Source organism: Salvelinus alpinus, chromosome 35 (assembly GCF_045679555.1).
Source record: "Salvelinus alpinus chromosome 35, SLU_Salpinus.1, whole genome shotgun sequence".
In the NCBI taxonomy this organism is placed as follows: domain Eukaryota; kingdom Metazoa; phylum Chordata; class Actinopteri; order Salmoniformes; family Salmonidae; genus Salvelinus; species Salvelinus alpinus.
The window spans coordinates 5,271,323-5,286,379 of NC_092120.1; the positions used below are offsets into that span (position 1 = coordinate 5,271,323).

At 43.2% G+C, this 15,057-nt stretch overlaps 1 protein-coding gene across 1 annotated transcript; it reads left to right on the top strand.

Moving 5' to 3' along the window:
* The first annotated feature begins 5,632 nt into the window (after positions 1-5,632).
* LOC139564430 (melanocortin-2 receptor accessory protein 2A-like) lies at positions 5,633-14,949 on the top strand. The gene is made up of 4 exons (XM_071383943.1): positions 5,633-5,728; positions 5,901-6,053; positions 6,685-6,784; positions 11,896-14,949. The coding sequence occupies exons 2-4, from the start codon at positions 5,930-5,932 to the stop codon at positions 12,386-12,388; spliced, it is 717 nt and encodes a 238-aa protein (XP_071240044.1). The 5' UTR covers positions 5,633-5,728; positions 5,901-5,929; the 3' UTR covers positions 12,389-14,949.
* Positions 14,950-15,057: the final 108 nt, after the last annotated feature.

Below are 15,057 nucleotides of genomic sequence, written 5' to 3' on the forward strand. Positions count from 1 at the left end.
CTGTTGGTTTCGGTTCTGCTCCTACCCTTGTGATTGTTCGACAGTGTCAGTGTGTCTTACCCTCTTACAATGTGTGATATGTACCCAGGTAGCTCTTTCAGCTATTCTCACCGCGAAGGCTGTTACCAGGAGTATTTGGTATGGCCCCTCCCACCGTGGCTGCTTCCAGTCTTTTTTCTTTAGTGATTGGACCCAGACCCAGTCTCCTGGTTGTATCTTGTGTGCAACCTCCTTCTGTAGTTCTCCTGTTGGGCATAGAATCTTTGACATACGGGTTTGGTTAATGAACAACCGTCTCATGTGTTCCACCATACTGTTCTCTACTTCTATATCTGCTTGTTCCAATCATCCTAATTCGGGCATTCTATAGGGTCTACCAAAAACCTTCTCAAATGGAGACAGTCCCTCCCTGTCGGGGGTTATTCTAATAGTCATTAACACTATGGGCAAGCATTTTACCCAATTCATTCCAGTACTTAGGTGTGTTTTCCTTAATCTATTCTTCACCGATTGATTCATGCGCTCAATAAGGCCCGAGCTCTGCGGATGATAAGAACAGTGTTTCTTCATGTTTATATTTAATTTCTGACCTATATTATCTATTACCTGATTAGAAAAATGGGAACCGTTGTCGCTATAAATAGTTTCAGGCAGTCCAAATCGCGAGATAATCTCCTGACATAATGCTCTAGCCACTGTCTCTGCGTCTGCTGAGGATGTAGGAAACGCCTCTATCCATTTAGTGTATTTATCAATAATTGTTAAACACCACTTCTTACTTTTAGTTAATTCAATGAAGTCCATTTCCAACTGTTGGAATGGGTACTTAGCCGCAGGATATTCACCCTGCGGTGCCCTCACTTTGCCTTGGTGATTACTCTGTGCGAATATAGCACAACGTGAACAAAAGTTTTTTAAATAGTTAGTTATTCCATATGCTACGAAGTATTGTCGAATTAAACCTATCATGGCTTTGCCCATGTAACAATATAGCAACATATTTAAATAGTGACTTAGGTAATATAGGTGCTTCGCATTTACAAATTGCTACTTTCTTTGGTAATAAAACTGCCTCCAATAAATTCAAGATTAGCTGCGCATGGGTAATGGGTTTACCCGCCGTGGTAACCATGCCCCTGTTTCTCCACTGAGCTGCAAATACATGGACCGTGTTAAAAGCATAAGCACTATCAGTATGTATCGTAATGCATTTATCCTTCCCCAATTCACAAGCCCTGGTAAGGGCAACAATTTCAGCTTGTTGAGCAGAGTAATTCTTCAGCTTCGAGCACCTCAGTGAGAGTCACTACTGCATAACCAGTGGTATTTGAGCCATCTGGGTTCTTTCTGGAAGACCCATCAACAAACATAGTTATTTCAGCATCTGGCAAAGGCAAATCAGTTAGATCTGGTCTGGGGGGAACTACTTTCTCCGTCTCCGCTACACAGTCATGGGGACACCCATCGGTGGCTATGGGAATTAGAGTGGAGGGGTTCAAGGTAGTACATCGCTCAATAGTTAGATTTGGCATATTTAACAAAATAATAATACAAGACAAATGTCTAGCTGGTGACATTTACGCCATCTTATGTTCTAATAATAAGATTGAGACGGCATGTGGTACCCTCAATTTTAAATAATGGTAAAGCACTACAGAGGCTGAGTCCTCCACAGCCCGTGCTGCAGCCACCAGTGACTGCAGAGACAGGGGCATTGCTTGCGCCACCTCATCAAGACGGGAGGAATAATAGGCCACAGGCTTATTCTTCCCTCCGTGTTTCTGAGTCAACACTGATGTCATGAACCCCTCCCTGCAATCCACCGCCTGTGTGAATTCACGGTCATACCTAGGGAATGCCAGAACAGTATCAGATACCAATAACTGTTTAATAGTCACAAACTGATTCTCCGCCTCTTTTGTCCATTCAATTTTGTCTTTTGCTGTCATAGCCTTACCATAGATCAAATCACTAAGTAACCCTGTATGCAGTGCAAAGTGTGGGACCCACGCCCTACAATAGTTAATCATTCCCAAGAAACTCATCATCTGCTTTTTGTTCTCTTTTCTTTCTTTTGTTCTCTTTTCTTTCTGCCTCTACCGCTTCTCTCTCCCGGATCCGGGATCCTCCTCATCAAAAAAGCTGACTAGCATAGCCTAGCCTAACGCGACAGGGATATCATATAATATAATTTTCATGAAATCACAAGTCCAGTACAGCAAATGAAAGATAAACATCTTGTGAATCCAGCCATCATTTCCGATTTTTTAAATGTTTTACAGCGAAAACACAATATGTATTTCTATTAGCTAACCACAATAGCAAAAGACTCAACCACATATTTTCAAAAATGTTCTACCGCATAGGTAGCTATCACAAAACCGACCAAATAGAGATATAATTAGTCACTAACCAAGAAACAACTTCATCAGATGACAGTCTTATAACATGTTATACAATACATTTATGTTTTGTTCGAAAATGTGCATATTTGAGGTATAAATCATAGTTTTACATTGCAGCTACCATCAAAAATATCACCAAAGCAGCCAGAATAATTACAGAGAGCAATGTGAAATACCTAAATACTCATCATAACATTTATGAAAAATACATGGTGTACAGCAAATGAAAGATAAACATCTTGTGAATCCAGCCAATATTTCAGATTTTTTAAGTGTTTGACAGCGAAAACACAATATAGCATTATATTAGCTTACCACAATAGCCAAACACACAAATGCATTTATCAGCAGCAAAAGGTAGCGATCGCAAAAACCAGCAAAAGATATAAAATTAATCACTAACCTTGACCAACTTCATCAGATGACAGTCCTATAACATCAGTTTATACAATACACTTATGTTTTGTTCGAAAATGTGCATATTTTGAGCTGCAAACCGTGGTTATACATTGTGAATATGTAGCATCGATTCACCAAATTGTCCGGAGATATTTTGGACACTCACCTAATCTGACCAAAGAACTCATAAACTTTACTAAAAAATACTGTTGGACAGCAAATGAAAGATACACTAGTTCTTAATGCAACCGCCGTGTTAGATTTTTAAAAACAACTTTACCATAACAAACAGCTTACGTTATAGCGAGACAGCGCCCGCAAAAAGGGCGGAAAATAGGACTCAACATTTTCCACAGAAATACGAAATAACATCATAAATTGCTCTTACTTTTGCTGAGCTTCCATCAGAATCTTGTACAAGGAGTCCTAGGTCCAGAATAAATCGTTGTTTGGTTTTAGAATGTCCTTTTCTCCTGTCGAATTAGCAACCTTAGCTAGCCATGTGGCGCGAACATGCCCATCTTCTCCTGACGCAAAGAAAGGAAAATTCCAAAAGTCGCAATAAACGTTGAAAAAACTGATACAACTCGGTTGAAAAAAACTACTTTATGATGTTTTTATCACATCTATCAAATAAAATCAGAGCCGGAGATATCCACCGTGTATACCGAACGCTTTTCAGAAGCCAATGTTGATGTCCTTCCCGCGCCTAGGTAGAGAAAGGAAATTCTGGTCACGTCATTCCAAGAGCTCTTGTTCGACCTCAGATCAAGCTAGACACCCCATTCCACCTTCCACTGCCTGTTGACATCAAGTGGAAGGCGTATGCAGTGCATGCAAATCCATAAATATTAAGCAATTGAATAGGCAGGCCCTGGAACAGAGCATCGTTTTCAGATTTTTCACTTCCTATCTGGAAGTTTGCTGCCAAATGAGTTCTGTTTTACTCACAGATATAATTCAAACAGTTTTAGAAACTTGTGTGTTTTCTATCCAATAGTAATAATAATATGCATATTGTACGATCTAGAATAGAGTACGAGGCCGTTTAAATTGGGCACGATTTTTTCCCAAAGTGAAAACAGTGCCCCCTATTCACAAGAAGTTAAGTGGTCCCAAACCACTTAACAAAAAGCTTCTAGAATGGCTGTCTTTCTGGTCGAATTAAGTGTTCTCCCTTCCTGAGTTATAGTGTGTCCTAAATAGATAACTTGTTCCTGCCAGAGCTGTAACTTCTTCTTATTAACTTTGTGACCTTGGTCTGCTAGAAAGAGAAACAGAGCAAGAGTATCCGCTTTACAGGCCTCTTGTGAGGAATTTGACAACAGAATATCATCAACATATATCAAGATTTGACTTCCCGGGGGAGGGTCGAATTTTCCAAGATTCCTGGTAATAGCCTGACAATAAATTGTTGGACTTTCCAAATATAAAACTTGAAAATAAAGGAGACACTCTAGGAGCTCAGATGCAAAAATGTAATTACCAACGTTTCGACGGCCAAGCTGTCTTCATCAGGGTGTAATCACAAACACTGCGGGATGACTCGTTTATATAGTGTCAAAAGACACACAGGTGTCTGTAATCATGGCCAAGAGTGGCCTAATATCATTGGTTAATTCTCAAATATTAAAATGGCATACAAAGAGCAGCATACAAAAAACAAATGGATAGCATACGATCATAGATTCATTTTGTGGAAAGGATGTAAAAAAGCTGAATAAACAAGGATTGAACATAGCTAGGGTCTGGCTTTCGGAAGCCAGAATGAGAGTAGAAGGGGATAGGAAAAAGAAAGAAACAGAGAGCCAAGAAACGCTGCCCTCCGCTCCCGCAGCCGAAAAAGTTAGCCAATTGGGCGGGGGTGGGAGTAAAAAACGATATCCTTCTCTAGTAGACCAAGCGTGGAGGGGAAACCCCGATGATGAAGTGGTGGTGGCTCAAAGAAGAGTGCTATTGCCGCTCCAGGCTGAGCCTCCTCCCGCTTATAATCGGGGAGAGGAGGGTGTAGAGACAGAGAGACAGGGAGAGACAGAGAGGGAGCAGGAACTTATTAAGGCAGCATTAAGTAAGGCTGGGTTAGAAGGGGCATGGGCCGAGATCCAGACAGTGAAGTAGAAAGACAAGTTGGACAGGGGGAAATATCAGACACATTTACCGAATCAGAACCGATCAGGACTATTCAGAAAAACCTCCGATGTAGGAAAGAAGAATAGACATAAGCCTAGGAAAGATTCCCATTATTATAATGATGAAGAAGACAGTGCAGAGAGAGAGGGTCTGTATCCCCTAATAGAATTACCCAGGCGGGGGAGGGTGACAATGAACCTATTGTTCGGGTCTATCGCCCTGGACACAGAGAGACATGGAAAAGGCTGTAGAAGGAATCCCACACCCAAAGACAGGAATGGCAGGTTTTGAGAGAGATTTGAACGGACTAGCGTCCGTTCAATCTCTCTCAAAACCTGCGTCCGTTCAATCTCTCTCAAAACCTGCCATTCCTGTCTTTGGGTGTGGGATTCCTTCTACTGCCTTTTCAAATCTCTCTCAAAACCTGCCATTCCTGCTTTAATTTCACTCTGTGGTTTCGTGACAATAAAATAGCATATGTTTGACCTTTGAACATGATGGATTATTGACAGTATTCCAAAACACAGATCCAGAACATATTTAAAGCCACTCGTGCCTTTGCATAAATATTTTCATTGATGGATAAGATCACTCCAGATCGCAGTCCCCTTTAAAAAAAAAAAAGTGTAGGCCACATATCCTACCTACCGCTCTCCATTTCACCGTCCTCCAACTCATTATTGCTCTGCGCATCCAAGCCAAGCGCACGAGTCCGAAAGCAATACAAGATGATGTCAATGGACAGGCGCACCCTCGTTCCGAATCCAGAGAGAGAGAGAGAGAGCGCGCGCCGTGTAAGCACATAGCTGCGCGTGGTGAAGTTTACTATACCTCATATAATAACTGTGTTATTGAACGGAGTCAATTCCAGAAATCCTCGCCTACTTCGCTAGATTTATTTTATTTTATTGGTGTTGGGGAATAAAACTGTCTCACTTAACGTTCGCCTTTTTCGTTTTTCTTTAGTCCGCCTGCGCTCTTGGATCTTTTTGGAGATGTCTGAGTTTAACCACTCAAATCTATCAGGCGGAAACGCTCCAGACCCGGACTACAAGTGGACATATGAGTATTACGACGATGATGAGCCTGTTTCGTTCGAGGGACTCAAAGCGCACCGATGTAAGTACAGGATCTCAGTTTACAGTCCTGTGCTGCCCCTCCATCCCTTTCACCCATCTTCTCTGCGTTACGCATGCATGACTTTATTGTAGAAGTGAACTGTGATTAAATCATGTGTGTATGTATTTATACGTGAGAATTGCCATGGCTCATTGCATCACATTCATATTTGTGGCTTGAAGTTAAAGTTAAGTATAGCAGATATTCTTCATAATGACAAATAGGTAGAGGGTGTGTGTGGTTTATGAGAGCTAGAGAGAGGGGGGGGGGGGGGGCGCCTTAGAGTGTAAACCCTGCAGAGAAATATAAGCATGTCAATGCTGAGTGTCTGAGTAAGGGAGTTCCTTGTTTAGGCCTGTATGTGTGTCCGCCTTTTAACATTAGACACATACACAATCAATACATTTATTTTTCCTCTAGAATAACATGCACCAATCAATGTCAACCCAGTCTAGACATAATACATTTTCATAGCCCTCCCCTCTCTCTCTCTCCCCCTCTTCTCCATCTCATTGTGCTTAAAATACTGTTGTTTTTGTCATGCTGTAGATATAATGACATATAATGACCTACTATACATTGGAACTAAAACATGTATTTGACCTGTCAATCAAGTCTTGTTGTGTTGCAGACTCCATCGTGATAGGCTTCTGGGTGGGCCTGGCTGTCTTTGTCATCTTCATGTTCTTTGTCCTGACGCTTCTCACCAAGACAGGAGCTCCACATCCCGAGTGAGTCTCCTTATCAACCAGCCATCACATGTCAATCAAGTGAATTACTTAGCAATCCACCAACTTCCAGTGCCTCTTAACATGTGCGCAATTATTTTCCACAGTAGGTAAATGGCAGACAGTGTGACTGGTCCATGTTCCACATTTCATGGTGCTTTTAGGACCATGGATAGCACCATGGTGGTTCAGCAGCACGGACAGTTTCTTAGCATGCCCAATTATTTATCACACCAGGTAAATAACATTGGCAGTGTGGCTGTTCATATTCCAAGTTTTGTGGTACTTTCTTTTCAGCACCGTGGACAGCACCAGGCGTGTTAGTGGCAGAGCCTTACACAGGCTGTGGTTAGTTCTGCTTCAGCACCACAGAGAGCGCCTGGTTCAGTGTCTCTTGGTTTTCCTCTCTGTAAATGAGACAATTCTCCCTCCCAGTCTCAGTGCACTCTGATGTTTGATGCCATCTTAGTAAAGGATTCTAATTATCAGCAGCCCTCTTCCCTTGTATCCATGGTTGTAGCATATGTCTCATTTGCACACCGTGCTTGCTCTCTCTCTCGCGCGCGCTCTCTCTGTCAGCTCCCTCTTTTTTTCTTACTATACGCTCTGCTTTGATCCTTCTTTCTTTCTCCTTTTCAGTAAGAGATCTCTCCCTTGGTGGTCCCCCCCTCTCTTCCCCCTCCCTCAATGCCCTGTTTCTCTCCCACTCCGCTCATCTCTCTCTCTAGCCTCGTGCAAACAAACTGCGGTAATCTGTATGCGTTCCGGTGGAAGTCCAGTCATTTCAATGGTAGGCGAGCCGCACCGCTGCAGCTCATCTGTCGAACTAGATCTTTCAACTATGTGTTTATGGGATAGCATCAAGACATTTTCGACAGGTCAATACATTTACTTGAAAAACTACAAGATCAAAGTTTATGATGTTTATACATTTATGCAATTATGTGGTAACGCTTCACTTAACACCCAGTGTTATTACACGGTCATAACCATGTCATGATGTCATAAGAGCTGACATAACTTGTCATAACCTGTCATAATATTGTCACAACACTGTCATGACCCATATATTTACACCTGTTATGACAAATATTGTTTTTTTTTATGGCTGGTTATGACACCTACATTTATTCAAATAGTTTTTTTTCCTGATAAAAAGTTTCCTTTCATTTGAAATTTTGTCTCTTATATCCTTTGTTTTTGTTGTAATGAATTCTTTACAGTCATGTTTTTTTTCATCATATTTTATTTAACTTGTAAAAAATACACTTTATGACACTGTCATGAAGCATTATGACCATCCTGTGTCACTTTACATGGACTAAGACAATAGACTTTATGACAAAGTCAAGAAGCATTATGACCATCATAATCATATAAGCCAGATAAGACTATCACTTACATGCCCTTATATCAGTCATCAGTCAAAAAGATGGTGTGTTGTCCTGCTCCTGATATCTGCTCCTGCATTCATCCCTGTAAACAACAGAGCACTGGGGTAGGTGCATGTCTGACATCAATGTGTGTGCAATTACAATAATAATTTAACAACGTTAATAAATAAATATATATACAGTACCAGTCAAAAGTTTGGACATACCTACTCATTCAAGAGTTTTTCTTTATTTTTACAATTTTCTACATTGTAGAATAATTGTTCAGACATCAAAACTATGAAATAACACATATGGAATCATGTAGTAACCAAAAAAGTGTTAAACCCAAATATATTTTATATTTGAGATTCTTCAAATAGCCACCACTCTTGTGTAGGTGTCATAACCAATCATAAAATAACTACTGTGGTAGGTTTTGTGGGTTTTGACACTCTTGTGTAGGTGTCATAACCAGCCATAAAATAACTACTGTGGTAGGTTTTGTGGGTTTTGACACTCTTGTGTAGGTGTCATAACCAGCCATAAAATAACTACTGTGGTAGGTTTTGTGGGTTTTGACACTCTTGTGTAGGTGTCATAACCAGTCATAAAATAACTACTGTGGTAGGTTTTGTGGGTTTTGACACTCTTGTGTAGGTGTCATAACCAGCCATAAAATAACTACTGTGGTAGGTTTTGTGGGTTTTGACACTCTTGTGTAGGTGTCATAACCAGCCATAAAATAACTACTGTGGTAGGTTTTGTGGGTTTTGACACTCTTGTGTAGGTGTCATAACCAGCCATAAAATAACTACTGTGGTAGGTTTTGTGGGTTTTGACACTCTTGTGTAGGTGTCATAACCAGTCATAAGATAACTACTGTGGTAGGTTTTGTGGGTTTTGACACTCTTGTGTAGGTGTCATAACCAGTCATAAAATAACTACTGTGGTAGGTTTTGTGGGTTTTGACACTCTTGTGTAGGTGTCATAACCAGTCATAAAATAACTACTGTGGTAGGTTTTGTGGGTTTTGACACTCTTGTGTAGGTGTCATAACCAGCCATAAAATAACTACTGTGGTAGGTTTTGTGGGTTTTGACACTCTTGTGTAGGTGTCATAACCAGCCATAAAATAACTACTGTGGTAGGTTTTGTGGGTTTTGACACTCTTGTGTAGGTGTCATAACCAGCCATAAAATAACTACTGTGGTAGGTTTTGTGGGTTTTGACACTCTTGTGTAGGTGTCATAACCAGCCATAAAATAACTACTGTGGTAGGTTTTGTGGGTTTTGACACTCTTGTGTAGGTGTCATAACCAGCCATAAAATAACTACTGTGGTAGGTTTTGTGGGTTTTGACACTTTTATGTGGGTATCATAACCAGTCATAAAATAACATAATATACGTCACAACAGGTCTATATATATTTTATCATGACAGTGTTATGATCATATTATACCAAGTTATGACAAGTTATGTCAGCTACATATTATGACATGGTTATGACCGTGTCATAACCTGTTATGATGCTGGGTGTCAAATAAAGTGTTACCTATCATGTTTTATGTATTATATCGCTATTGGTGATTTTATTTATAATACAGTTGTGGGATGTAGCCTGTTGTTACACACACCTGGCATGTGGCTGAAAGATAATTAATAACACTTCCATGTTGTGTGATTCTGATTGTGGTGATGCCATGCATAGATTACAACACGTACGGCAATGTGATGATGCAGTCTGTTTGCATGCGGTTTCTGAGTTCTATTTCTCTTGGAGCTTCATCCCCTCTCTCTCTACCACTCTCTCCTTTCTCAACTCTCTCTAAGCTGATTCTTTCTTTAAGCTCAGTTTTCCCCTGTGAACGTTTTATGCTGCTCTCTGAACCACCCTTATCCCTGTGTGTGTGGCAGCTGCCACGGCTCTCTCATTAGCTGTCAGAGAGCTGAGCCCGTGAGTCTGTATGTATCTGTTCCTCTGGAGTGGATCTCTGCCAGGCTCAGCTGAGGCTCAGCTCTGGGATCCCTTACAGACAAACCTCACTGCCTTCCAGACAGACCTCACTGCCTTCCAGACAAACCTCACTGCCTTCCAGACAGACCTCACTGCCTTCCAGACAAACCTCACTGCCTTCCAGACAAACCTCACTGTCTTCCAGACAGACCTCACTGCCTTCCAGACAGACCTCACTGCCTTCCAGACAAATCTCACTGCCTTCCAGACAAACCTCACTGCCTTCCAGACAGACCTCACTGCCTTCCAGACAGACCTCACTGCCTTCCAGACAGATCTCACTGCCTTCCAGACAAACCTCACTGGCTTGCTGATGAAAACAAACGGCCTGCAGGGATCAGTGACTGATCTGCATGCTGCTCTACCTTGATACGTCCCAGGCTCTATCTATTGCAGGACCACAGCACAGCAAGCAGGATGGCAGTTAATGCATTTAATGTGACCAACTAGTTAAAGCTGGAAATCTGTCTCTGTGTGTGTGACTATAACAACAAATGAAAGAGTAAATGATACCCATCAGCCTCCCTGAATCTTGTATTTCCAATTGTAGCCCAGTGTGTGCGTGTGCGTGCGCATGCATGGTTGTGTGCATGGGCATGGGTGTGTTGAGGTCACATCAGGCTTCTCTTCTTTATGGCTACGTTTAGACAGGCATCCCAATTCTGATCTTATTTTCAGTAATTGGTAGTTTTATCATTTAGATCAGCTCTGAATAGGATCTGAAATTATCTGAAATGATTGGTCAAAAAGCCAATAACTGGGGCAAAAAAATTTGATTTGGGCTGCCTGTCTAAACACAGCCTATTAGGCCCTAAGTGAATGTGAGAGCTGATGAGTGCTGGCTGCTGTGTAGAGGAGCTAATTGTCTTGCTTTGTTCAGTAATGGAGGTCAGGGGGCCTCAAGGGGCCCCACCAGGGCGAAGCCTGTTAACCTCCCAGGTCTGCTGATCACAGCGCTCCACTGCTCTAGTCCAACGCCATGACATCCATTTACTCAGCTTTCTCTCTTCCTCCCTCTCTCTTCCTCTCTCTTTCTTTGCCTGCTTCAATGCAGCTATATACTGAGCTGAGCTAAAGCCAAAAAATAAAGACACCCGCTAAGAGAATAGAAATATGGTGTTGAGCCAATAGACACAGGAGCGCCAACATACACAGAATTAGCGCACGGACACGCAACACACAGCTCTTTCCAAACATGCATTGATTATTCAATCCAGACTTGTTTGTTTGAGCATGAATGAAGAGTCATACGCCCCAAAAGGGAATACATGATACCCTCTTTTACCTACCACCCATGTCTCTTTCTTCCCTCTCACTGTCCTCTCTTACCTAACATCCATGTCTTTCTTCCTCTCCCGGTTCTCTCTTACCTAACATCCATGTCTTTCTTCCCTCTCCCTGTCCTCTCTTACCTAACATCCATGTCTTTCTTCCCTCTCCCTGTCCTCTCTAACCTAACATTCATGTCTTTCTTCCCTCTTCCTGTCCTCTCTTACCTAACATCCATGTCTTTCTTCCCTCTCCCTGTCCTCTCTTACCTAACATCCATGTCTTTCTTCCCTCTCACTGTCCTCTTTTACCTAACATCCATGTCTCTTTCTTCCCTCTCCCTATCCTCCATGATTCTGATTAAGGCAACTTATATTTTTCACTTTTAATTGTGAGGTAGTCACACCTATTTCTCTTCTAATACACTCCTGGTCCTCAACTGTCCCCCATCTAGAGGAGCTGAGCCCTGTAAGAAGCGTGTTCGTCTGACCAGCTGTGTGGAGGACCTCCGCCCCCCTGCAGACCCTGACAACCGGCCCTGCCTCCAACTGGACTCCTCTCTCAGCCGCTCCCTCTTCCACTGCTACATCAATGAGGAACAGGCCCAGGGGGGGTCCAGGCCTAGAGCTGGAGCAGGAGCTGTGGGAGCACCCAGTGGAGGGCTGGTCCAGGGGCCGGGGCGAGGCAGGTCAGGCAGCCCAGAGGAGGGGGTGGTGGTGGGGATGGAAGTAGGTGTCAGCCGTGCCCTGCAAGGGGCTGCCATGTTGGGGGGGAACCGGACTGACCACAGAGAGGCAATGTCCCTGTCCCACTTCAACATCCCTAACGTTGTGGACTCCGAGCACAGCTCCGCCCTGGGGGCGGACGATCTGCTGCTGGGGGAGCCGCCAATCATCATGGAGGGGGAGTGTCATCGGCCCCACAGCGCACATCACATGATGGACTAAGGTACCCTCTACTTCCTGGGGAACCACCAATCATCCTAGAGGGGGAGTGTCATTCCCATGGGGTCCATCACACGATTGACTGGGGGAACCACCAATCATCCTAGAGGGGGAGTGTCATCGGCCACGTAGCGCCCTTCAGAAGATGGACTGTCCTGCCCATCACACAATAGACTATGGTCCTGCTTACTTCTCACACCCACCTCCGTTAGGACATTATAGATAATTATGAGGACATCACAGGACTCATCAGCCTTATATAGAGAGAGTTGTGTCAACCGAATTCATGGAGGTTCAAATAAATCCTAATCTAACATTCTGTGTTGTGCCAGTCATGTACAGTGCAAGCTCTCCTAATTAGGCTGTGGTTCCAGCTTCTCACACCACCTCCATTGTAAGGACATTCTGGATTATTATGGATCCTCCTGCAGTAACTGTACCTCCTGACATTTTCATTCTGTTCAGATTTGGTTCTAGCTAAAATACTGTACAGTCAAAATATATAAACATTTAATGTTAATTAACAATACAGAGTTAAATATGCATATGTGATATGCCCTACTTTTCGAATCTTTATGTCAACAAGGTTGCCTACGCAGAGCCAGAACTTGTGACGCCACATCTCAACGCTAAACTGGAAGTCCAGCTTCATCAAGTTGATTAGAATGTTTTTGTATTTAACCTTTATTTAACTAGGAAGTGAGTTAAGAAAAAAATATTATTTACAATGACAGCCTACCCCGCCCAAATCCTCCCCTTACCCGGACGACGGTGGGCCAATTGTGCGCCGCCCTATGGGACCCCCGATGACAGCCTGTTGTGATACATCCCAGGATTGAACCCGGAACTGTAGTGACGCCTCTAGAAGTGCCTTAGACCGCTGCGCCACTCGGTCCCCCCGTATAGTGGTGGAGGCCTTGCAGGAATCAGATAAAGGGATGGCGACAACAGAAGAGGTAAGGAGAATTTGATACAACAACCAAAATGCACCAGAAAGGCCAGACTCTTCTCTTGGGTTTTCAATTCAACAGCAGTCTGAATGTTGTCCTTGTTCAGTACTAATCGTAGCACACCTGTTCCTCACTATAAACTGTCACAGACATAACTTTTTATATACCATGCTTTGCTCCTGTCAATGCTTTACCTACATGTCATATCAGTCTCGTCTGCCAAGTCTATAGAAGGTTGTGACTACATAAAACTAAACTCCAAATAACTTAGTCGATATTCATTGCAAAGGGTTTCCCATGCTTGTTCAATGAACCATAAACAATTAATGAACATGCACCTGTGGAACGGTCGTTAAGACACTAACAGCTTACAGACGTTAGGCAGTTAAGGTCACAGTTATGAAAACGTAGAACACTAAAGAGGCCTTTCTACTGACTCTGAAAAACACCAAAAGAAAGATGCCCAGGGTCCCTGCTCATCTGCGTGAACATGCCTTAGGCATGCTGCAAGGAGGCATGAGGACTGCAGATGTGGCCAGGGCAATAAATTGCAATGTCCGTGAGACGCCTAAGACAGCGCTACAGGGAGACAGGATGGACAGCTGATCGTCCTCACAGTGGCAGACCACATGTAACAACACCTGCACAGGATCGGTACATCACACCTGCGGGTCAAGTACAGGATGGCAACAACAACTGCCCGAGTTATACCAGGAACGCACAATCCCTCCATCAGTGCTCAGATTGTCCGCAATAGGCTGAGAGAGGCTGGACTGAGGGAATGTAGGCCTGTTGTAAGGCAGGTCCTCTGACCAGACATCACCGGCAACAACGTCACATATGGGCACAAACCCATCGTCTCTGGACCAGACAGGACTGGAAAAAAGGGCTCTTCACTGACTAGTGTCGGTTTTGTCTCATCAAGGGTGATGGTCAGATTCGCGTTTATCGTAGAAAGAATGAGCTTTACACTGAGGCCTGTACTCTGGAGCGGGATTGATTTGGAGGTAGAGGGTCCGTCATGGTCTGGGGCGGTGTGTCACAGCATCATCGGACTGAGCTTGTTGTCATTGCAGGCAATCTCAACGCTGTGAGTTACAGGGAAGACATCCTCCTCCCTCATGTGGTACCCTTCTTGCAGGCTCATCCTGACATGACCCTCCAGCATGACAATGCCATCAACCATACTTCTTATTCTGTGCGTGATTTCCTGCAAGACAGGAATGTCAGTGTTCTGCCATGGCCAGTGAAGAGCTCGGATCTCAACCTCATTGAGCACGTCTGGGACCTGTTGGATCAGAGAGTGAGGGCTAGGGCTAATCCCCCTCAGAAATGTACGGGAACTTGCAGGTGCCTTGGTGGAAGAGTGGGGTAACATCTCACAGCAAGAACCGGCAAATCTGGTGCAGTCCATGAGGAGATGCACTGCAGTACTTAATGCAGCTGGTGGCCACACCAGATACTGACTGTTACTTTTGATTTTGACCCCCCCTTTGTTCAGGGACACATTATTCCATTTCTGTGTTACTTCTTCACTTTGTCTCAGTTGTTGAATCTTATGTTCATACAAATATTTACATGTTACGTTTTCTGAAAATAAACGCATTTGAGTGAGAGGACGTTTCTTTTTCTGCTGAGTTTATTTAAAGGCCAGCTAATTGTGTTCATTATATAACCATTTCAATGTACCTTGGAACCACGAAATAGAGCAAAGTTCTAATT

Bases quoted from the DNA above. Each gene is read 5' to 3' on its own strand.
- LOC139564430 (XM_071383943.1), top strand. From the start codon at position 5,930: ATGTCTGAGTTTAACCACTCAAATCTATCAGGCGGAAACGCTCCAGAC. The intron at 6,054-6,684 runs GTAAGTACAGGA...GTTGTGTTGCAG, and splicing joins GGGACTCAAAGCGCACCGAT to ACTCCATCGTGATAGGCTTC. The intron at 6,785-11,895 runs GTGAGTCTCCTT...TCCCCCATCTAG, and splicing joins ACAGGAGCTCCACATCCCGA to AGGAGCTGAGCCCTGTAAGA.